The sequence below is a fragment of the Urocampus carinirostris genome, chromosome 18, assembly GCF_059441175.1.
Source record: "Urocampus carinirostris isolate Australia breed hairy pipefish chromosome 18, RoL_Ucar_1.0, whole genome shotgun sequence".
Classification (NCBI taxonomy): Eukaryota; Metazoa; Chordata; class Actinopteri; order Syngnathiformes; family Syngnathidae; genus Urocampus; species Urocampus carinirostris.
Window position 1 is genome coordinate 14,857,892 of NC_142366.1, and position 24,873 is coordinate 14,882,764.

General features: G+C 40.6%; 1 protein-coding gene across 1 annotated transcript in view; it reads left to right on the top strand.

Annotated features, from left to right (window-relative positions):
- The window catches only part of c18h8orf34 (chromosome 18 C8orf34 homolog), a 47,173-nt gene extending 28,565 nt beyond the window's left edge, over positions 1-18,608 (top strand). The window contains exons 11-14 of the mRNA XM_088322176.1: positions 9,127-9,235; positions 11,982-12,424; positions 14,712-14,808; positions 16,789-18,608. Of these exons, the coding sequence (XP_088178302.1) occupies positions 9,127-9,235; positions 11,982-12,424; positions 14,712-14,808; positions 16,789-17,087 (948 nt within the window). The 3' untranslated portion in view covers positions 17,088-18,608. The remainder of the gene's footprint in view (positions 1-9,126; positions 9,236-11,981; positions 12,425-14,711; positions 14,809-16,788) is intronic.
- Positions 18,609-24,873: the final 6,265 nt, after the last annotated feature.

Below are 24,873 nucleotides of genomic sequence, written 5' to 3' on the forward strand. Positions count from 1 at the left end.
GATACACACAAGAGTTCTTAATTTTGCCTATTTTCATAGTTTAAATTTTTTTAATTAATTCTAAAAATTAAAACAAGCAAAAATATTTTTCATTCACCCCTATTTTTAATATTGATTTATTTTTTTCTAAATTACTTTATAATGGTTTTGAGTAAAACTAGAGAAATATACATAGACTAAATTAAGTATAGATTCATATTTTTTTTCGTAAAATAATAGAAATACAATATTTTGCGCTTTTTCTTATTTTTCAAATAATCCAAAATTGTATTTTACATTTGATTTGAATATATTATTCCATTTTAAATCTAATTTTTGAGGTGGGGGGGCATTTAAAGCACAATAATTGCAGTATGCTAGAAAAAAAACTGGCGCTAATGTTTGGCACATGCTACACATAGGCGACTCTCCTATTAAAAAGGTGCTAGCTAGTGTAGCGGCGCTATGCTACAGCTCGACATGTACGTGTGACTCACTATTAAAAACTCTTTTTTGTTGTTGCTTTTTTTCCTCTTTGATTAGGTCTGCTTCCAGTTAGCGCTCCCAGTTAGCACTCCCAGTTAGCGCTCTGCATCTGCCGAGCACACGCCGTCGCGTCACTTCTAGCTACGGGACCTTTTAGAGTTTTTTTTTTTTCAATTTCAATACGCTGTAAAAAAGAAGTCTTGTCTAACACTTAGACGGAGGCAATTATTAAAACAAAAGAGCGAGAGTGAGAGGAATGCTTTTAATGATGTCTAGGCGTCTCAGCGGCGCTAGGGGGACCTTTTTGACGGCGTGTGAGGGCCCTAAAACGACGTTACATTAAGGAAAACTTTGAAATATAAAACACAGAAGAAGTTTGGGAACTACCTAATATGTTTAATTTTGAATATTTCCTTTTTTTTCAAATTTTCAGCCTCTAGTCACGTAGAGCACATGATGAATATTCTATTATCTATCCAGAAAATAACTATATATAATTTGATTTATATATATATATTTATATATATATATATATATATATATATATATATATATATATATATAGATATATGTATACAGGGTTGGGTAGGGTTACTTTAACTGGATTACTTTCAATTACTTCTGGATTACTCCAATACCAAATATGCTAATAAAAGACAAAAGAAACTAAATATGAATAAAATGACCAAATTTTGTGCAGGCTTGGGGAGTAACGGAATACATGGAACGGCAAAAATGATGTTGGCAAGATGTTTGGATTTATTTTCATTTTGTTTCTGTCGCATTTAATGTTAGTTTTGCCGGAGATCAAAGAGATCAAAGCCAGGAGAGAAAGCTTACCACGTGTTGTGATTCATAATTTTATTCATATTTAGTTTCTTTTCTCAGACTTCAAGCATAAAGATATAAAACTGTAATTTCTTGTGAAGCATCAACAATAAGTGGGACACAATCATGAAGTGGAACACACTTTATTGGTTATTTAAAACTTTTTTCAACAAATAAAAAACGAAAAAGTGGGTGTGCAAAATTATTCAGCCCCATTGAGTTGATACTTTTTAGCGCCACCATTTTCTGCGATTACAGCTGCAAGTCTCTATCAGTTTTGCACATCAAGAAACTGATATTTTTGCCCATCCCTCTTTATAAAACAGCTCGAGCTCAGTGAGGTTGGATGGAAAGCGTTTGTGAAAAGCAGTTTTCAGTTCTTTCCACAGATTCTCAATCGGATCGAGTTCTGGACTTTGACCCGTGGCCATTCTAACACCTTGATATGTTTTTGGTGAACCATTCTATTGTAGCTTTTGCTTCGTGTTTTGGATCATTGTCTTGTTGGAAGACAAATCTCCGTCCCAGTCTCAGGTCTTTTGCGGACACCATCAGGTTTTCCTCAGTAATGGTCCAGTATTTGGCTCCATCTATCTTCCCATCAATTTTAACCATCGTCACTGTCCCTGATGAAGAAAAGCAGGCTCAAACCATGATACTGCCACCACCATGTTTGACTGTGGGGATGGTGTGTTGAGGGTGATGAGCTGTGCTGCTTTTACGCCAAACATAACGTCTTGCATTGTTACCAAAAAGTTCGATTTTGGTCTCATCTGACCAGAGCACCTTCTTCCACATGTTTGGTGTGTCTCCCAGGTGGCTTGTGGCAAACTTTAAACGACACTTTTTATGGATATCTTAAAGAAATGGCTTCCTTCTTGCCACTCTTCCATAAAGGCCAGATTTGTGCAGTATACGACTGATTGTTGTCCGATGGATGTATTATCCCACCTCAGCTGTAGACCTCTGCAGTTCATCCAGTGTGATGATGGGCCTCATGGCTGCATCTCTGATTAGTTTTCTCCTTGTATGAGCTAAAGGTTTAGGGGGACAGCCCGATCTTGGCAGATTTGCAGTGGTCTGATACTCCTTCCATTTCAATATTATTGCTTGCACAGTGCTCCTTGGGATGTTTAAACCTTGGGAAATATTTTTGTATCCAAATCCAGCTTTAAACTTCTCCACAACAGTATCTCGGACCTGCCTGGTGTGTTCCTCCTTCTTCATGATGCTCTCTGCGCTTTAAACAGACCTCTGAGACTATCACAGAGCAGGTGCATTTATGCAGAGGCTTGATTACACACAGGTGGATTCCTTTTATCATTGTTAGTCATTTAGATCAACATTTAATCATTTAGAGATCCTCACTGAACTTCTGGACAGAGTTTGCTGCACTGAAAGTAAAGGGGCTGAATCATTTTGCTCGCCCACTTTTTCGTTTTTTATTTGTTAAAAAAGTTTCAAATATCGAATAAAAACGCCAACATCAAGAGCAAGGAACACAAGAAAATGGAAAAATACCGAGGTGGAAGGTCAAGGCCAGCGTGGTCCCCATGATATTAGGGGCACTCTGGGCAGTAACCCCCAAACTAGAAGGAGGGCTCCAACAGATCCCAGGACCAACATCTAAAACCGCAGTCCAGAAGAGCGCAGTCCTAGGAACAGCTACTACCAGGGCTGAGAAAGGAATTTATATCCATCAATCCATCCATTATCTGCACTGCTTATCATCAGTAGGGTGTTGGAGCCCATCTCAGCTGTCCTCGGGCAGTGGGCAGGGGACGCCCTGAACTGGTTACCAGCCAGTCGCAAGGCACAAAGAAACAGACAACTCACTTGTCCAGTCACACCTAGGGACAATTTGAATATTTAATTGTTTAAAAGAAAAATGAATGTAGAACACAGGCTTTCAAGTCTGAAAACTATTATTTCGATTTAAGTGACCAATTTTGAGGCTGTTATTAGTAAGCCTCATGCTGCCCCAAAAATAAATGAATACAAAATCTAAAAGCATTTAAACATTTTGGGCAACATTTGTTTTGGGAGCCTTGGTTGTCATCACCCTCTTTAATTGTAACATTTTTTTTTCTTTACTTCATTAGGATTTTCCCATATTCGTTACGAGTTCTGAATGTACCGTGACCCCCTCCCCCTCCAATAACCACATGGTCTTATGCAATTTTTTCCAGGTTATTTCTTGGACATTTCTTCATAGTGATGACATTTTCTCCAGCACATGTCCTCAATTTAGCTCGTAAAAACTGTTAACGGTCCTTACCATTAGCCAGCCCCCCCCCAAGGTGATAAACGCCTGGCAAACCCAGGAAAATATCCCAACAGCTCCGGGATCAAACCCGAGCGACGGCGCCGTCGTTGCTGGTTTGCGGGGCGCTCGCAGGAAAATAAACGTGACGGCGACGAGGCCTTGACACAAGGCAGACGGCGCCATGACGCTTTGTGTTCCGTTTCCACGGCAATTTGGCGATACACCGCGTAGCCCCCGTCTTGTTATTGCTTTTTCTAATTTCATTTCATTTTCAACGACGTCATGGTTTTCTGGAGTTTAACCGAAGGGGAGGCCTTGGCCGGGGATTGAAAGCGTCGCCGCCGGGACGCTGCGCTTGGCTAGCTTAAGATGACGGGGTACAGTGTCGCAACGCGGGGGATCCCCCTCATCACTCATGTAGCGTAACCGCGCGACACCGCACAAGCAGGAAGGGAAAATATGTTCGAGATCAGACATTGAACCTCAGGGAGTAAAAGTACTTTTCTTTCTTTTGCCTAGAGTGGGACACCGAACTCTGCATTTGTCTTATTTGTCATTTGCTAGCATAGCAGAACACAGGGCTGCTATTTGTCATTCAGTAGCATCGGGGTGATTTGAGGTTCAGAGCTTTGAGGCTGCCGGGCACCCACATTAGGGGTGGCCAAACTACCGTATTTTCCGCACTATAAGGCGCACCGGGTTATAGGGCGCACCCCGAAAAAATAGTTTTTGGTCCTATTTTTGACATACATAAGGCGCACCGGATTATAAGGCGCTACAATGGGAATGTGGACAAAACAGTCAGATAGTTCAGTCCAACTTATTACCCCCTTAACATTCCCAAAGCTTGCAAAGACGCAAATACGTGTCGAGAACACGTGCGGATGCGGTGTCCGTACGATGTCACTCAAATGTATCGTTCCATCATTCGGAAGGTTAAAGTCTTGGGATTCAAGAAATGCCAAACATTCCTTAGTTTCTATTTTCTTTTTCGCTCGCAACTTTACTGTGCATATGACAATAAACACTTGGAATTGACTTTAATTTAAAAATAGACACTCCATTCCATCCATTATCTGCACCGCTTATCACAGAAACATCGAGTTCAGTCTGAAACAAGATACAGGGACAATATAAAACCCGGAGTAGCTCACCGAAGTCGTGTTCATAATAATGTGCAGCTAATGTCCTCTTATATCCGTGAGGGTAGTAAATCCAGGAGAATAAAATATTTACAAATACAGAATAGAAAAAAATGCTTTCTGTATGCCGTCAGCCACGTGCTATACGCATTCATCTTTTTCGGCCAATTGCAGGCTTTGTTTTGCCGTTTAAGCCAATGACAGCCTGTAAATGATAAAAAGGATCCGCCCCTTGACCTCCGAATAACTTTAGCCAATAGTGATCGATTCAAATGATGATTGACACATTGGTTAGCCAATGAAACCCCGGTAAATAAATCCCAGCATACACCGCGGACTACTTGGCGTTTGGGGGAAAATCTAGTCGGCGGCGGCAAGTTAGTTGCAAGACTTTGCGAATTAATTTTGTTCCATAAATAAGGCGCACTGTATTATAAGGCGCATGGTCAGCTTTTGAAAAAAATAAAGGCTTTTAGGTGCGCCTTATAGTGCGGCAATTACGGTACTTGGAGCTTTGGAGCCATCGATATCATTGAAAATTTGGCTCATTTTCCTGATTGTTATACATACAGTATCTTCTACTACTTTCCTTCTCTTCTGTCCTCAGTATAGAACAATTTTATAAAAAGTGTGATAGAGAAAAGCTGCGCACGCATTGTTGAGGAAGAATGGCAGAATTCATGTCAGTTTATACCAGCCGATTCATAGAAAGATTGTAGATCATATATAAGAATATCTTGAATAAGCACATAGTATGTGCTAGGAACACGAGAGTTACTTTATTTTAGTGAGCAAAGTCAACAACAAAATATTTGTTTATCTGTGCTGAATTTCTTCATTTAATGGTACTGGAAAAATTGGAAAAATTGCTTAAAAAATGCTTAAATTTGGCCATGACATAGGTGTACGAACCCTGATGGCTGCAACTTTGTTTGACTTCATATAAGTAGAAACCAATTGTATAATCTTGTTGGCATTACTTTTTTCTGGTCACGCTGAAAAAACGCTGGGAACATTTTCTTACTTGTGTCAAAAGTAATGTAGTGCTTCACATAGTTGTAGCTCCTATGGATTAGTTCCAATAGCTGTATTTTTATGTAAACGTTGCCAGTGATGGGAATAAAGCCGTTTTAAATAACATCGTTACATAGCAGCGTTATGTTTTCAGTATCAGTGTAATCTAACTAATTACTTGCGATTGGCTGGCAACCAGTTCAGGGTGTCCCCTACCCACTGCCTGAAGATGGCTGGGATGGGCTCCAGGACCCCCGCGACCCTACTGAGGATAAGCGGTGCAGATAATGGATGGATGGATACTTCCTATACAACACTCACCAAGAAATCAAAATTGGACAAAGGTTTTTATTGCTGTCATTTAGGAAACTGATGTGGAATTTCTTATAAACATATATGAGTGGTAGTGTAGTGGTTCACATAGCTGTATTTTTGTGTGGTTATCATAGGATTAGTTCCAACCACATTTTTTTCTTGCAAAGTAATAAAAGCCAGAGCTTATCTTGATGCTGTCTCCTTGACAACCAAAACCCTTTTCACATTATTCTAGTGACGTCATCAGATGTTTTTAACAAGGCATTTTAGGGAAAAAAAAATCGCATCTCATCATCACACAAGAGAAATAATCATAGATGTAAAATCTAGATCAGGAGGATCATGTTTAGCATAATATGTTGATTTCATGTTGGTCTTGAAATGCCTTATTTGTTTTATTGTTTTTATTATAATTTGGGATTTGTTTAATAAACACAAGAAGAGTCGGAGGTAAATCTAGATCCGATGCGAAGTCTAGCGGGTCTAGCAGTAGTTTCTATGTTGAGGTTGAGGACCTCGATCTTGTCGTTGAACTTCTTGTTTAGATATCAGATTTTCCAAGGCGTTTTTGAGAGTGGCGGTCTGTTTGGAATGGCTGTTGGGCAGGATGGCAATCACGGCGTTGATATAAGAACTCGGTTTCACCGGTCTGATCTCTGAGCAGTTGGTCAGACATTTTCCTCAGCCGTGTCCACAAACTTCACAAAAACCCCAGCACAAATTCCTCAGATGAGAATGAAGAGCAACAGTTTCACATTCTCAACGCTTTCGATGTCCACTTGTGTTAAACACAGTGATTTCCAATACCAAGAATCTTGATTTTACACGCTACGATATTCATCTTTTGGGCAAGGTCTTTTGTGATTTTCAGCTCTCCTAGTAAGTAAAATCAAGTCATGTTTATTTGTATAGCCCTTTATCACAAAGAGTCTGGAAGGGCTGCACAGATTATTGCAAACCACAGACTGTTATGACACCCTCCGCTGATCTAAAACTTACATGAGGGCAAGGAAAAACTCAAAAACCTCAACATGAGGAAAATGAAACTCTGAGAAGGGACCGCACATGAGGTAATCCCCCTTCCAGGATGACCGGACTGCAATGGATGTTGCAATAACAAATAATACACAGATATTGTCAACATAAAATATAGGTTATTCATATGCTATAGATAGAAGTGTGTTTTAAGCCTAGATCTAAACAGTTCCACCGAGGTTGCTGATCGAATCTTGGGGGGAAGAGCATTCCACAGCACCGGGGCCCGAATGGAGAACGTTCTCGAACCTGCGGATATCTTCTTGGCTCTTGGGATCACTAGTAAACCAGATTTTCAGAGCGAAGGCTCCGGATCGGAAGATAGGGCGAAATTAAATCTGAAAGATGTGAGGGAGTCACAAGCCAGGAACGGAGACAGGAACCAATAGCGTTTGTTTTACTCAATTTTCAGAGAGCAGTGCTTGAATCCACGATCCGATGATCGTCGGTCCCGGGTAGCAGATGGCAGGAACGCGAAAGTGGCACTTCTGTGTCGAGCGACGGTAGTCGTTGACAGCAAGAAAACAGGTCCATGGCCAGGACGGGGTAGCAAAACAGAAAAGGGTCCAGAAAAGAGTTCGGCAACAGGTATCAGGCAGGAAACAGGGCAAAACAGGTCAATGGCCAGGACGGAGGAGTCAAAGCAGAAACGGGTCCAGAAAAGGTTGGCAACAGGTATCAGGCAGGAAAACGGGGCAGGACAATGTCGGAGAGTACAAAAAGCTTGCCTAGCTGAGAGCATAGGTTCGCAGACGGTCTGACGGCTTCCTTTCGGAAGACGGGAGTTTAAAAAGAGTTCAACAGCCAATCAGGTCCCGTGGCTGTTGGCGCCAACGAATCAGTAATCATGACAGAGGGAGCAAGTCCATGCATGATTACGTATACTACCAACAGAACCTTAAATTCACATCTTAAGCTAACAGGGAGCCAATGCAGGTTAGCTAAAATCGGGGTAATGTGATCACACTTTCTTGTCTTAGTTAAAAGCCTCGCTGCAGCGTTTTGTACCAGTAAAATAGATCCTATCAATTCCACTGAATGCCCACCTAAGAAATTCCATTTTGGCAGCATTGACTTGCCGTGGTAGATAAAGAAACAAGGGGAAGAGGGAGGGAAAAGGAGAGAGGGCAGGAATAAGAAAGAAAAAGAGAGAGAGGGAGAGAGCGTGAGAAACAAAAGATAAAATGTTGTGAGAGGGGGAAAAGAAAGGGAGAGGAAGATAGAAATCCAAAGAGAAACATAAAGACAGAAGGAGAGAAAAGAGAAAAGAAAGGGCGAAGGGTATGAAGAGAGAAAGAGACAAAGAGCAACAAAGGAAGAGAAAAACAGAGACACAGAGAGTGAAAGAGACAGAGACAGAGAGTGGGAGAAAAGGGGTGGAAAAGAAAGAGAGAGAGGGAGAGACAGAGAGAGAAATAAATACAAGTACAGTGTCTTTGTGAGAGGCACCTGGCTTTGGCAACATCAAGTTGACATATTTCAACCTGCAGCTTGTTTTTCTCCTGAGCTTCTCTGAGTGTTGTCTCGCGGGCCAGATTCAATCCCTTAGCCGGCCTGATCTGGCCCGCGGGCCGCCTGTCTGACTCCTGTGACATAGACAGTAGCAGGCTTTTAATCTTGTTTGGATTTAAATAATGAAGCCTAAGATTGACATGTACCCTGTTAAAGTTGATGATCTTTATGCACTGACAGTGTAATGTTTCACCCCCAAAATTGTGCACAACTGCGTTCTTCTAGCCTACATGTGTTTTGCATGTATGCGTATGATTACTATTGATTTTATACCGTCTGTCTGAAGTCCCAAAAAAGTAGTGGGTCTCCGCAATCTAACCCTAACCCTACCCGCTACACTTTCATCTACTGCGGTTTTTATATAGCCCGTAAACTAATACCCGCCTCCCTTTTTTCTCGCCCACAGCAGATTCAGCGTCGATATTTCCAGTAATGACTGAAAAATGATATGAAAGGAACCTTATTTGAAGCTCGCTGACTTTTTGGGAAAAGTCACTTTCTCTCTTTTTTTTTTGGGTCTCCCCTCTCCCCGTCCCGTACCCGCTACAGCGTCAGCCTGTCTGGGAGTCAGAACTCAAAGCCAAGAGGAAAGGTGGTCTGATTTTGGGGGACCCCCTCTTCTCCAAGGAGCTGGAGAGCATGGGCAAGCAGCTGGCTGGTATGCATGGCGTCCTTAGCATTTAGCAAAGGCATGTCAAACATATAGCCCGGGGGCCGGACCCAGCCCGTTGGATGATTTAATACAGCCTAAATTTCTGAGTGTGTCAAAAAAAGGAGCGAATTTTGAGGGCAGGAGTGACCTGTTAAACAAAAATGTTCAAAACATAATTACTAATATATATATATATATATATATATATATATATATATATATATATATATATATATATATATATATATATAAAAAATAGTAAATAAAGTACTACTGATAAAAAAATGTTTTCGAACCGATTGTCCCTTTGTGTGTCTACAACAAAAATAGTACAAAAGAAATAGTACAAGCATACTACAAAATTACTGCAAAACCAAATATAACATTTTGTGCTGAAAAACAGGGACCTAATATATTTTTTTGCTTTCATTCTAAAAAAAAAACATAGAAATACTACTGCAGTAATACTACAGAAAAAAATATTACGTTAGAGATACTGCAAAAAAAATACCAAAAGAAAATCTCCAAAAAACTACAATGGAAATACTACAAAAACGCTACAAAAACACTACTGTGAAAATACTTCAAAAATAAGAATTACTACAAACATACACCTACAGTAATAATATATTAAAAATCATTACTACAGAAATTTTGTGGCAATATTATAAAAATACTACTGATACAGCATACTACATAAATTCTGCTACGGACCTACTACAGAAACACTAAAAAATACGATGGAAATACTGTTCTTTATAAATACTTCTACAGAAATATTACAGGAATTCCACTACAGTAATACTATGATACAAAAATAATATTACAGAAATATTGCGTCAGAAATTCTACAAATATACAATTACAGTAATACTACAATAATACTACATATATACTACAAATTTTTTCATGGAAATACCAGAAAACATTACAGAAATACTACAAAAATACTACGAAGGAAATACTGTAAAAATAAAATTACAGTAATCTTGTACTACACAAATATTAGATGATACTACAAAAATCCAATTGCAGAAATACTATAAAAAAATAGAAAAAACAAACAACTATAGTGACGCTCCAAAACTAAATATCAAATGTAGTGCATAAAACAGGGACCGAATTATTTTGCTTTAATTGTGAGCGTTTCAAAACCATTTTGTCTTATTAAAAGCAAATATGAAAATGAATATAACATGTACTTTATATTTATTCATAAATGAAAAAAATGGACACTATAATACTGAGAAAATACAGTAAATGCAAAATATTAGGTTGACATTCTTTTACTGATCCGACCCGCCTGAGTACAGAGTGTCTGGATCCGCCACCAGAGCCATTGCCATTCCTGTTTTAGCATTAGCCGATATGCTAGTCATGCTATTCTTCCTCTCGTACAGTTTTTTTGGGTGTATTCTTGTTTTTTTTTCCCTTTCTCGTGTGTTTTTCATTAACGCTAACCCGATGGCGGGCTCCCGTCGGGCGTCTGAACAAGCTAATTGGACGCTTTTGAGTATTTATTAGCCGCTAACGCATTCCACGTTTAGGGACGTTTCATCTTCGGGTCAGGGCCTCCCAGGTGGCAAATTGCTAGTTCGGCTCCCTGAAGATGTTCTACTTTAAAATTTTGATCTTGCAATATTTTATCTTATTTCTTTCGTAAAATAAAACATAATCTCCAGTAGTAGCATAAATGTTAGCATGAATCGTATAGACTGCGATAAATTCAATATGTTTTGCTTTATAGTTCCTATCACTAGCATTGTTAATCGCTAACGGTGGTTGCTGTGTTCACAATTATGTTCTAATACAATTAACCGATTAATCTGTGTCGCAAAACAGAACAAAAGTTCCAAGATTTTTGGAAAAACGGATGATAGATAACGTACTCGTTTGCTCTATAGTTATATAGCTATTGCTAGCGTCACTAGTTGCTAATGCTGCTAGCATTAGCTTTGTCCCCTTTTTGTGTGTAGCATTAATTGGATGATCCAAAAAATTCACAGTGCCCCCCAAAAAGAGATTTGAATATGGAAAGTATTTCTGCATAAATTAAAGAAAGTGACGATCAAATAAGTACTTTTTTTGGTCCATTTTGCTAGTATCACTTATTGCTAACGCTAGTTGCCGCGTTTACAATTGTTTTGTAATAGGGTTAATCGATCAAAACAGAAAAGCATTGAATATTGTAGGGAAAAATGAGAACAAATCACATACCCTTTTACTATTGTTAGCATAAGTAGTTGCTAATGCTAGCAGCATTAGCTTTGTCCTCTTTTGGTGTATAGCATTAATTGGATGTTCAAAAAAATTCACTAAAATGCAATTTTATATATATGTTAAACTTTGCAGTGCCCCCAAAAAAGAAATTTGAATATGGAAAGTATTTCTGCAAAAAGTAAAGACTCTGACGATCAAATAAGTACTGTTTTTGGTCCATTTGCTAGCATCACTTATTGCTAACGCTAGTTGCCGCGTTTACAATTGTTTTGTAATAGGGTTAATCGATTAAAAGTATTGAATATTGTAAGAAAAAATGAGAACAAATCACATACTCTTTACTATTGTTAGCATCAGTAGTTGCTAATGCTAGGAGCATTTGACTTCGTTTTGGGAACGTAATCGTATCCTCAAAAAATGTCATTAAAATGCGATTATAAAGATGTTAAACGTTGCAGTTCGAGTAAAGAATGTGTAAATTTGGATGTGTAATGGATAAAATTGTTATAACGTTTTTTTTTTGTGATAACAGAGGTGGAGAAGGACTTAGCTAAACTAGCCGAGGTGGGAAAGAGGACAGTTAGGAACAACCCGCACGGAAGTCTCCTCCGAAGTCCGTTGGGGCCTCGCAGCCTCCCCGACACGTTGCCCCTCACCAGCCTCTTGTCCAGGCCCCGTTCACCCGGGGCCGGCTTTTCGGGCAAATCGGGGTCCTCCTCGGCCAGCCCGGGGGCGTCCTCCCTGCGGCCGGGTGGTCGCGCCTACAGCAACCCGACCAGCAGGACGCATACGCCTGGCACGCCCGACAGTTTGCGCTCGGGCTTCAACACCCACAAGGAAGTTACCTTTCGGAGGTCCCGGAGTCGCCCCGTCACGCCCACCGGGCGACCCCCGCGCCCCCGACCCTTGCTCACGCCGCCGGGGCTTAGCACTACCGACAGCCTGGGGGCCAGTCTCAGAGCCTACCTGGCTGAGGTCAGCTCTTAAGTTACTTAAAAGCCTTATAATATTATTTATACATATGATGTTGAGTACATTCGCCTATCATGCGAAAGGTCCTCAGTTCGAGACTGGGTCCAAACACTTGTTAGCCTGGAGAGGGATGGGTGGCACAAGGCTGTACTTGCCCAAGGCACACCACAGTAAATGGTGTACCTACTACCCTAGTGGTTAGGGGATCTATCCACCAATTTATCTATTTGTTTATTTCAGGGGTGTCAAACTATTTTATTTAACTCGGGGAAAAATAGCATACAAACACTAATTTTAATGATTGATTTAATGATTTAAAAGTCTTTCTGCTTTAATTTTTTTCATGAAAACCAGGATATAGGAACTTTCTTGTTAGATTTCAGACCTATTATAGAAATGACCTCAAACTTCTCAAATCTTCGGCAAAGACACCCAGGTGCAATTTTATCAATTTTGTATTCTTTGTATTGCTTTTAATAGTCTCTCTTCTCTCATTAGCTGCACCGCTTATCCTCAGTAGGGTCACGGGGGTGCTGGAGCCCATCCCAGCAATCATCGGGCAGTGGGCAGGGGACACTTGCTGCTTTTAATAGTGCGTCTGTTAATTATATTTTAGGTAAAATAACATCAGGGTGTGTTTCCTCATCTTCTCTGGTTGATTAATTGTAGTCAGCATGTGCAGCTAAAGTGGGTGCTGACTATATATATTTGATTTTGTCGACAATGTAGACTTATCGTTGCAGCCCTACCGATGTCAATGGCATGCTTTCTTGCAAAAATTAAATTGGGCAATTTCCTGCAGCACACCAGACAATGATTCACGTAGGGTTCGTACGGTTGCTCAAAACTCTTGAAAATGCTTGGATTTTAATGTGTTATCAAGGTCAGGAAAATACTTGAATTTTGGATGAAGTGCTTGAAAATGCTTGAAATGATTTCCCATGTCGTTTTTACCGGCAGTCTGACTCGACAGACCAAGCTTATAAATAAAGAGAAATTTAAAAAGTGTGTAAAAATGACGCCAATGGTGGCCCCAGTCCTCGTTATCTAGTTTTCATGTGAAGCGTTACTACCACGTTCTGTTGCATCCAAGAGGACAGTTTTATCAGACTAGTAGCTCAGGAGGTAGAGCGCTCGTCTTGAGATCAAGAGGTCGCAGGTTCGATTCCTCGCTCCTCTGTGTTAAATGTCGAAGTGTCCTTGGGCAAGACACTGAATCTCTAATGCCCCTGATAGCAGTTGACTTGCATGGCTGACGCTGCTATCGGTTAGTTAGTGTGTATAAGGGGAAAAGTGTGAAGCGCATTGTAAAGCGCTTTGGGAGGTCTCCATTGACTTGAAAAGCGCTATATAAAGGCACATACAGTATATGTAAATATATTTTTTATTTTAATAAATACAAGTATAAACATGAATAATAAGTGGAAAAACACTGCCTTGAAATGATTCAGGCCATTTGATTCCTAGCCCTGCTTTGTTGGGCCAGTATCACTTGTTGCATAGTGGCCCAAGTGGTGGTCTGTGAAGACACCAGTGTATTACGGATTACGGAAGCCCAAGAGAGTCATAATTCAATTTAAAAAGGGAACTTTCCATTAATAGAAACAAATATTCAATCAAAAAAACGGTCTCAAGATGAACATTCAACTGATAAAAACGCCTTTAGCAATATATTTCATAGAAAATGTTATCATCATTGAATTTTACATGCAGGGTTGGGTAGGGTTACTTTAACTGGATTACTTTCAATTACTTTTGGATTACTCCAATACCAAATATGCTAATAAAAGACAAAATAAACTAAATATGAATCAAATGATGACTCACAACACGTGGTAAGCTTTCTGTCCTGGCTTTGATCTCTTTGATCTCCGGTAAAACTAACATAAAATGCGACAAAAACAAAATGAAAATAAATCCAAACAGCTTGCCAACATCATTTTTGCCGTTCCATGTATTCCGTTACTCCCCGAGCCTGCACAAAATTGAGTCATTTTATTCATATTTAGTTTCTTTTGTCTTTTATTAGCATATTTGGTATTGGAGTAATCCAAAAGTCATTGAAAGTAATCAAGTTAAAGTAACCCTACCCCTGTTTACATGTTATATCACTTTAAGTGAATTTAAAAAAACGTTTTAACCAGCCAGACACTAAAATGACCCATGTCCTGATGTAAATATTCGCCAAAGTCAGACTAGCGGCTAACAAAAAGGTGGTTAGCATGTAAACATTACCCGACGCCCGTCAATCTTTCTTTTCTTTCTTTCTTTGTTTTTTGTTTTCTTTCAGGACGAGTTTTATCAGAAGTTGCAGGCCATGCGGCAGCCTTGGCAAATCCCGAGCGACACGGACAGCGACATCATGGAGCCGCCCGAGCAGGACAAAAGTGAGTCAACCTTTTTGGACACGTCCATGACGTCGCCACCGCAAAAAAACAACAAAAAGCACCCCAAAAAACAACACAAAAACACCGCCTGACATCGCTTTGACGTTACCGGAGAGGAATTTCAAATGTGACTGCTGTTGTCGTGGAAACCAACTCAGTCGGTCATTTATCCTATCGAGAATTCATCAGTGACATTTTGTGGGTTTTGTGTGTGAACGTGGAAAATGCTTGAGTGATTTTATAGAAACCAGATTTTGTTTTCAATCTTGTTTACCAACTGGAGCTGAGCTAGCTCGGCGCTAGCTAATTTGAGGCTAACAACTACCCAAGGGGCGGCTTTTATTCATTTATTTACTAAATACTGTACTCCCTTGGTTATTGTGGTTAATGTGAAAATCCACAAAGTAACCCACTTCCCCCCCTATTTACATGCTAGCAATAGTTAACCAGGGTTAATAGATCACGGCGGCACGATAGCTGGTAATTTTAGGCGGAAAAAAAACGGAAATGACGTCTCATCTCATCTCATTAGCTACACCGCTTATCCTCAGTAGGGTCGCGGGGGTGCTGGAGCCCATCCCAGCAATCATCGGGCAGTGGGCAGGGACACCCTGAACTGGTTGCCAGCCAATCGCAGGGCACACAGGGACAGACAACTCACTCGCTCATTCACACCTAGGGACAATTTGGACCGGCCAATTCACCTGAAATGCATGTTTTTGGAATGTGGGAGGAAACCGGAGTGCCCGGAGGAAACCCACGCAAGCACGGGGAGAACATACAAACTCCGCACAGGAAGTCTGGAACTGGATTTGAACCCACGCAAGAGGTTCCCAAGACATGAACTGTGCCGCACATGCGCTAACCACTGCGCCACCGTGCTGCCCCGGAATAACGTGTGACGCAAATTTGCTCTCTTGGCCTTAGCTCTCAGCAATAGTTGACTGAGGATAATGGAACACGGCCGATACAGTGTAGTTCATGGCATGCTTCAGTGGCCCATATTGGGAGAAATATGCACTCCATCAATTCCTTTCAAATAGTCGACTTGGGTAAAGGATCACGGCCACAAGGGTGCTGCTCATTTTGGGCAGAGAGAATGTAAAAAAGAGCCGCCACACATGACACAAATTTGACACTGAAAAAATGTGCTCTGCCAGTCCTTGCTCTAAGCAATAGTTGACTGGGGATAATAGAATGCAGCAGAAACACTGCAGTTCATTTTAGGCTTGCTACAATAACACTAAAGTTTGTTTTAGGCGGGCCACAATGGCACGCTTCAGTGAGCCATAGGAGAAAGAAAGATGCACTCTGCTAACCCCCACCCTCAGCAATAGTGGACTAGAGGTAATGGATTGCGGTCGCACAGGTGCTAGTCATTTTAGACTGAGAGAACAGGAAAAAATGGCCTCCACACATGGCACAAATCTGAAACTAAAAATAAAAGCGCTTTGCCAGCCCTGCTCTCAGCAATAGTGGATCGGGGATAACAGATTGCAGCCACAACTATGCAGTCCTTTTCAGGCGGGCCAGAAGGGCACGCCTCCCGACAAAACGGCTTCCTGTCATTCGTCGCTTGCAGCAATAAGGGATTGGGGATCATGTAGTTAATTTTAGGTGAAAATAATCGCTAAAAAAGAGCCGCCAGGCTCCACAAAAGCGCTTTCTGTTGGTCCTTGCACGCAGCAATATGTGATTGGGGATAATGGATCGCGGACGCATGAGAGTAGTTTGTAGACAAAACAGCCAACAAGAGTCACAAGCAAAAATGTCCTCTGCCAGCCTCGAATTGCCGCAATATGCAATCAGGGGTAATGGATCGTGGAATATTTTCAACTAATTCTGAGCAACTAACCCTACCTTAACCCCATGAGTTTTTAATATGGTTGATTTGGATTAATCCATTACTTTTTGGCCCTCCAGTTCTTCTGAGGTGATACTGGTTATTTTTGAACTCACACTCTGTTTTTGTTTTCTCAGGTGCCAGCAAGCGATCCGTCTTCTCAGGTGAGAATATTTCACACCACCCGGAGAAAATTCCCGCTCTTCTCCCCGAGAAAATTCCCGCCGTTCTCTCCTCAAGGAGCCCAAATGTCTGCCGATGTCCTCACTCACTAAACGTGTTACCCCAAAGCGCCGCCAAGCTCATTTCATTCAATTACCCCGGCGAATTCCGTGAAGGCAGGCGGGGGGAGATTTCGGGGGGGCCCCGTCGCTTTCTTGTGGCAGCCCGCAATTCGGGATCCCCTCTCTCCCCTCTCGCTTTCCAGCTCCAGTAGTACTTTGAATCCAATCAATCATCATGGAATCAAACCTAGATTTTTGAGGATTTAGTTTTTAGATCATAGGGTTTTCACTATACAGTAGACGCCAGGGATACTGGCGAGAACACATTAAAAATGAAACTAATTTTGATAGACCCGATCACCGATTGGTTACGACCATGAAATTTAGCGACATTCGTGTGCCTTGTTTGTATCTCATTAATACCGCAAGTTTTGTTTCCATGGTTATCATGTTCTTGCTTCTCTCTTTAGCATCACTGCTTAACTTGTGACCGATAGAGAGTAAATACAGTACAAAAGATACAATACTGTAATTCCTAATTGCTTCATACATGCGGCCTCAGTGCATCACATGTTGAAAAATATCCAGAGACCCATTATCTTTGATCACATATTTTTGCGAGCAGGAGCTGTAGGAGTGCATTTTTGTCAGGTTTAACAACTTTTTTTGCCGTCCTGTCTAACATAAAGTAAACTGCACTCGTACGGCTGAGATCTACTATCCCTGATTGCATATTCCTGCGTTCGGAGGTCAATAGAGCACAATTTTGCCAGGCCTGGAGGCCTATTTTTGCTGTTACCGTGTTTTCGCGTAAAATGAAATATGCTTGTGCAGCTGAAATCCATTATCCCTGATCGCATATTGTTTTAAATGGAGGTCAGCAGTGCACAGTTTTGTCAGGCCAAGATGCTTTTTTGGCCGTTACAGTATTTTTTGCCTAAAATGAAATGCACTCGTGCAGCTGCAATCCATTATCCATGATCGCATATTGTTTCAAATGGAGGTCAGCAGTGTACAATTTTGTCAGGCCGAGAGGCTTTTTTGGCCGTTACCGTATTTTTTGCCTAAAATGAAATTAACTCTTGCAGCTGCAATCCGTTATCCCCAGTTCCATATTGTCATGAGTGAGAAAGCACCGAAGAAAATTTTGTTGGAAAGCGTGCTATTCCTACCCGTCCAAAATAAAATCAGTGGTTTGGGCTGAAATCCATGATCCCCAGTCAACTATGACTGAGAGCAGGGACCAGCAGGGAGCATTTTTATCTAATAGTACCGCTGATATGTACCGTTGTGGCCCACCTAATATAAACTGCCTTTATTTGTCCATAATCCATTATCCCAAACGACTATTGCTGATACTCAGGAGTCGACAGAGCAGATTTGTATCATGTGTAGCAGATTTCTTTCATTCTTTCTGCCTCTAATGAATAGCACCCATACACCTGCGATCCATTATCCCCAATCAACTATTGCTGACCACTGGGGACAAGGAAGCAAATTCGTATCCTGCATGGTAGCTTTTTTTCTATTTTTTATGCATATAACGAACAGCACCTCTGCAGCCGCGATCCATCATCCCCAGTCGACAATTGCTGAGAACATTTGTGTCATGCGTAGTAGCCTTTTTCCCTTCTTTCCGCCTAAGATAAATAAAACGCGTGTGACCGCGATCCATTATCCCCGGTCAACAAATATACTGTGTTCAGGCCACATTATGATATTGTAAAAGTTATGGATTGTTTTTCACTTTTCTGTCTCATTCCAGGCCTATAAGGACGACAAGGATTCCATACAACAATTATGCAAGACGCTGGACATTTTGGACAAATTACGTTATTTTTATAAGTCCGAAAAATGAGATTGTATATCTTCCTTTTTTCCACCACGATTTCATAGACTGTTACACTATTTTTAATTTTGGTTTTTTTTCCGCATGCTACGGTACTCCATTTTGTGGTTCGAAAACCTCTCTTCGTTTGGCCGCCTTCAAACGAAGCCCTTAATAATCCGGAAGAGGTTTTTTAAGCATTTGTGGAGGAAATTACAGGAATGCTGGTATGCTAATAAAGTTATTTGGTGCTCATCCTTCGAAGGGTACATTTATTTTCTTATCTTGTCTTTTTTAAAGGCCCGGTGTGTATTATATAGCAACCCCCAGTGGTTAAAAATACTTCATTCATTATAATTAAACACTATTGATTTAAATCATTACCAATATTACACAACTTAAAGCAGCCATTTTACTACTAAGGAAGCCCGAATGACTATTTAGGGAAGCTAGCTTCTCCCAGTGGTGCTTTTAGCACTTTATGGTCACGTAACACACACAGCTGAACCATGCATGGGATGGTCTTTTAGTCCGCCATTCAGGTATGTTTCCTTTTTTCCCTGTTTCCTTCTCTAGCCACCCATGTTAGCCGTTTAGTGGTGGGCTATGGCTCGTCACTAACAACAATTATTAATGTTAGCTGCTCCGTGCTTGTCCTGCCGTGTCGCTCGCCTTTCAGAGATGTTCATCTTTGACGTTTTCTTCCACTTATTCCTTCTCTAGCCACTCATGTTAACCACTTAGCTGCAGGTTATGGCTCGCTGCTAGCTGTTTTTTTATTCTTCGCTGCTTCTGTTTTTTTATTCTTCGCTGCTTCTGTTTTGTCCTATTATGTCACCTGAATTTTCAACTGTACAATCTAGCGAACTGAGCAGAGTCCCCTGATTAGAGCATCTGTTGTTATTTTCTTACTCTGTTTTCTTCTCTAGCCACTTATGTTAGCCTGTTAGCAGCAGGTTATGACTTATTACTGTCTGATTTTTTATTCTTAGCTTCTGCTGCTTTGTCTTGTAGAGTCATTTGACTTTCACAATTCGTCCCTCAAGTGAACTTCAAAAAGGCCAATGATTTTTTTCCATTGTTTCCTTCTCTAGACACTTACGTTAGCCACTTCAATGTAGGCTCTGAATGGCCGATATTTTTGTTGTTAGCTACTCCTGTGGCTCCCCCCAGTGTCACCTGCCTTCCACAGCAGGTCATCTTTGACTCGTTTCCACTGTTTCATCTCTAGCCACTCATCTCAGCCACTTGTCTTCTGGCGATTGCCCAGGACCCGCTGCCATTGGTATTGTTAGTTGCTCTGTGTATAAAAATCTTGCCTCCCCCTTCAGTGTTACTCACCTACCACACCAGGGCATATTTGAATTTTTTCCCGCGGTTTCTTTCTCTAGCCACTCATCTTAGCCACTTGGCTACAGACTATTGCTGGCTGCTATTAAGGTTAGCTGCTCCTGCTTTTTCCTTCAGTGCAATTAGCCTTACACAGGTGGTCATCTTTGACTTTTTTTCCTACTGTTTTCTTCTTTAGCACCTAATTTTAGCCACTTAGGTATCCTAATTTTGCCAAGTGCTAACCTTCAGCCTTGTGTAGTGTGTCTTCTTCCAATGCACACACTTCTGCTCTATTCAAACCTACAACGACCTCTAGTGGTGGAATTTTAACCCACTCACTTTAACCTTTGAGTTCAACATTAGCAGCGCACCACAAATCTGTATGTCCCCCCCCCCAAAAAAAATTCCCCCTCTTTTCTCCTCTCTCCCAGTTTGTATTTCTTCAAGGCTCTGGTGTTTGTTATGTCAGCAAGAAAAAAAATCCAAGTTTATGGAAGATCTGGAAGAAGATGAAGACTGGAGTTCCCGCCGCAGATGTCACTAAAAACGCTGACGCTTTATCTGCTCGCGTCTGTGTATTTACAAGCCGTTTCTTTGAACGACAAATCAAAGCGATGATGTTTCTAGAGTGATCTTTAAAAATAAAGAAAATATAATCTGAGGGCCACCCAAGCAGAGGGTGTAATTAATATAAACTATTCTATTTAAAATACTCATAAAACTAAACTGTTTTATTTAAAATATTTGCATTGATGTAAGTCAAATCATATTTATTTGTAAAGCCCTTAATCACAAACTGTCTCAAAGGACTGCATAGGTTATGATCACACCCATCCCCTGATCTGAAACCAACATGCGAGCAAGGAAAAACTAAAAAACCTCAGCTTGAAGAAAAAAAGAAACCTTGAGAAGGGGCCTCACAAGTGGTAATCCCCCTTCCAGGATGACCAGGTTGCAATAGATCTTTCCACAAAACATAGTCAACATCAATAAAAAATCACAGGTAATATGGAAAATTGTTTAAACGTCCATGACAGCAAGGATGCATCTCCCCATCTCGGACGGCTGGTTGATGCACATGATGACATGCTTCAGGTACAGGTGTTGATCTACTGGTTCATCGCGATTTGTCCTTCTCCCTCATTTCGCTACCAACCAGGCAGCCGGAAGGGGCAGGAGATTTTTGAGTTCTGTTCCAGATCTTTGACATAGAAGTACTTTAAAATGAACTTTCTTAAAAGAGCTTCACTTGGTTAACGCTAACCGTATCATCATACAGAGAGTCATCAACATAGCCCCAAAAAAATCATTGGATGCTCTCAGTCCAGTCTGGAGATTTTCAGCTCTCGCTACCATCCATCGGACCATTATCTGCTACCGCTTATCCCCAGTAGGGTCGCGGGGCTGGTCGAGTCCATCCTAGGAATCTTCGTGCAGTGAGCAGGGGACACTCTGAACTGGTTGCTAGCCAGTCGCAGGACACACAGGGACAGACAACTCACTCGCTCATTCACCCCTGGGACAATTTGGACCGGCCAATTAACCTGACATGCATGTTTTTTGGAATGTGGGAGGAAACCGGAGTGCCCGGAGGAAACCCAAGCAAGCACGGGGAGAACATGCAAAATCCACAAAGGAAGGTTAGTAGCTGGATTTGAACCATAGCCTCAGAACTGTCTCTCAGTACCACATAATAATAATAATAATAACAATTTGACTGTTTCAGAGCTGCCAAAAATAGTGTTTAAAAGAGTTTGACCGTATGTATATCTATATCTATATATATGTACATATATATATATATATATATATATATATATATATATATTGTCATCATATTTTGACCATTAAGGTTTGGCGGGCCCGACGAAAAAGCCTGATGGCCTGCATATGGCCCGCGAGTCGTACTTTACCCACCTCTGGGTTAGCGGGATCAGAAATACGAGCACCTCTCCCCTGTTTACATATAAATTGTTTTTTTTTCCAAATCCCTCGTAGTAAATACTGGCAACATCGAGTAATGTTATTTTAAATCCAGGGGGATTACTTAACAGAAATCCTGTATGATTGTGGGGCTTTTCAGTGCAAATCTTATCTCTATTCAGCGCTTATACGTTCAATCCCAGGCCTTATTACATGAGCGGTAGTCTCGGAGTCATTGTGTGTTCGTACGTTTTTTGATTTTTTTCTTCGCTTTCGCTAATACAAGGTTCTCGCTCCCGACCGCAACGCGGTCGATGCTCCAGACGTTTCGGGGATCATTTCAAAGGCTTGGCACGCTCCTCGCCTCCTCGTCGGGTGAGGCAAACGGACCGACGGGTCGGATGACTCATCAGAATCCGACGTCTGTTCTTGAGGATCGAGTATTCTGGCGGTATTTATTTGGAAACGCTCAAATCCGCTGTTAAAAGTTGGTTGCAATCAGTCGGTTACATTTTTGGGCAAGAGTATCAAAGCAGTTGTAATAGCGCGTAGTACGGCTCCACGCCCACAAGGTGGCGCCTCTGTGGTTTTCATTATCGGGGTTTTGTAGGCGTGTTGGAAATCCTTGAAAATTCTTGAATTTTTATATTGTGTTTACAAGGATCGAAAAGTGCTTGAATTCTGGGTTACATGCTTGTAAATGCTTAAAATTCTTGCCGTGTTTTTCAACAACTCTGTTAAAAAATTGTGCCGATACTGTTCTCTAGAGGCTTCGCTTTGCCATTGCTCTTCTTGCCCCGTGATTAACGGCAGCTGGCATTAGTTTGTAAGGCATTGAGCTATGAAGCGGCACCGGGTCACACCCAAGAGGACAGGTGAATGCTACACCTAAAGAGGGCACTATGAAATGTGTATTAGTGCAAGGATGAGGTCTCATTTATGGACATTTATTATGGGCCGTGCAAAAACTGAAGGTAGTGTTTCTTAGCTGTGAATTGTAATGGGAAGAACTTCCTGCAACTGAAAATTTAAGCTGCATTTGACCTTTTTACCTAACACCTATATAGGGAGACATTTGTCCCAAAAACAAATCTATTCACTCGTCTTGATAAATGCACACACAATATCAAAAATCACAGATACATTTGTGGCTCTGCAAAATCTACATATCACACCATACTTTTTATTTTATTGGTACTGGACAAATTGTCAAATTCGGTGTTGAACGTCCTTAAAAAGTGCTTGAAATTGGCCATAAAAAAGTAAAAACCCTGTATTATGCTGCTGGTACACTTTGTCCAACACTTAGCAGTTCATTCTTCGGCTACCCGGGAAAAAATGTCACCATAACGTTCCGATAAACTCCACACACTAAACATTAAATTAAAAAAAGATAGGACAAGCTTCCGGAAAATGGAAGATCAGCTCCATTTACTGTTTGTAATTCCTCAATGAAATGTTTGATTAATTCAAGTTTTTTTACCAAAGCTAAATCGAGCTGTTGTAAATCCAAACACATGGTCAAAATAGATTTTTTTTTTCATGGATTCTGTGATGTTGAATTTGAAATTGTTGGGTATAAAAAGGTTTAATTTGTTTTGTATTTCATCTTTTTCTCAGTTGATTTATAAATATTTTTATTTATGTGTTTTAAGTGTTAACGTTTGATTTTGCCTTATTTTTCCCCTTTTTAGGTCATTCATAATAATACCTAATAATAATACATAATAAATGGTAATATAAACAACAAAAACAACCTGAGGAGCCATTTCAGAGCCAAGCCAAAAATGCCAATTTTCAAAAAAATGTCGGAATTGCCATCTGTACGATGGACCATTCAAGTTCGATTTAATTGAATAATCCCATTGTTCACTGCTGAGTTTTATTTTATCATATCATTTACTGTTTATTTTTGTTGAACTTCAATTTTAGGATAAATCTCTTGCTGAGGAGGTTCAATAGATTACGAGGTTCTATAACACAACGACCTGTTCTTCTCTATTCAACTGACTCAGATACTGCTCAGGAACTTCTAAATACTTTGAAATACAACTGCTTCTTTTCTAAGTAACGTAAACTTGTTACTTTTACTATAAAGTAATTCAGTTACTAACTCAGTTACTTTTGGGAATAAGTAGTGACTATAACCTATTACTTTTTTAAAGTAACGTGCCCAACACTGATATTTATTAGTTCAAAACCTCATGGCCCGTTTCTGCCAATACAACATAATATTAGCTCGCTAAATAGGGTGTTCTGTGCTTAACGATGCTCGACGAAGTACCATCCAAGCGTAGTTATTTAAGGCCTTGTGTATCAAATTTATATAGACCATATTTATTTTCAGTTTCCCTTGTTAAACCCAAGAGTAGTAATGAAAGAAATCGACATTATCAGAAACAAACTTAGCTTGGCCGCAAAACATAACACAAACCATATTTATTTTGTCCAGATAACTAATCCTTTGATGTCGACTGAAAATAAATGTAGCGAGGTGCCGGTGAGACGGATGTTTTCCGACAAAAGAGGTCTCCGGATATGCCGGCCAACAATCCGTCCACGTCCTTTGCCATTGACGTTTTCATTTACGTATAAAGTTTTCGGGGACGTGTGCAAGGCTTTTCATAGTCAGCCTGTGATTTATTAAGCGCCGCATTATTCGAAACAGTACTGCCAAAATATTTGCTTCTCTCGAGCCGTTTATTTGTGCCAGATCCGTGCTGACTTATCTGAAAATACTGCTTTGAAGGTACCGATACTGTGGAAAGACTCATTTAAATAGGTAGAAAAAAAGAGTAAAGTTCACTAGGTTTTATACAGAGGTCGCAGAAAATACGCCCTATCGGAATAACTAGTCAACTATGTGGATAATTTGTTTTAAAAAGAAAACATTCTGATTTCTGTTTACATGGGGT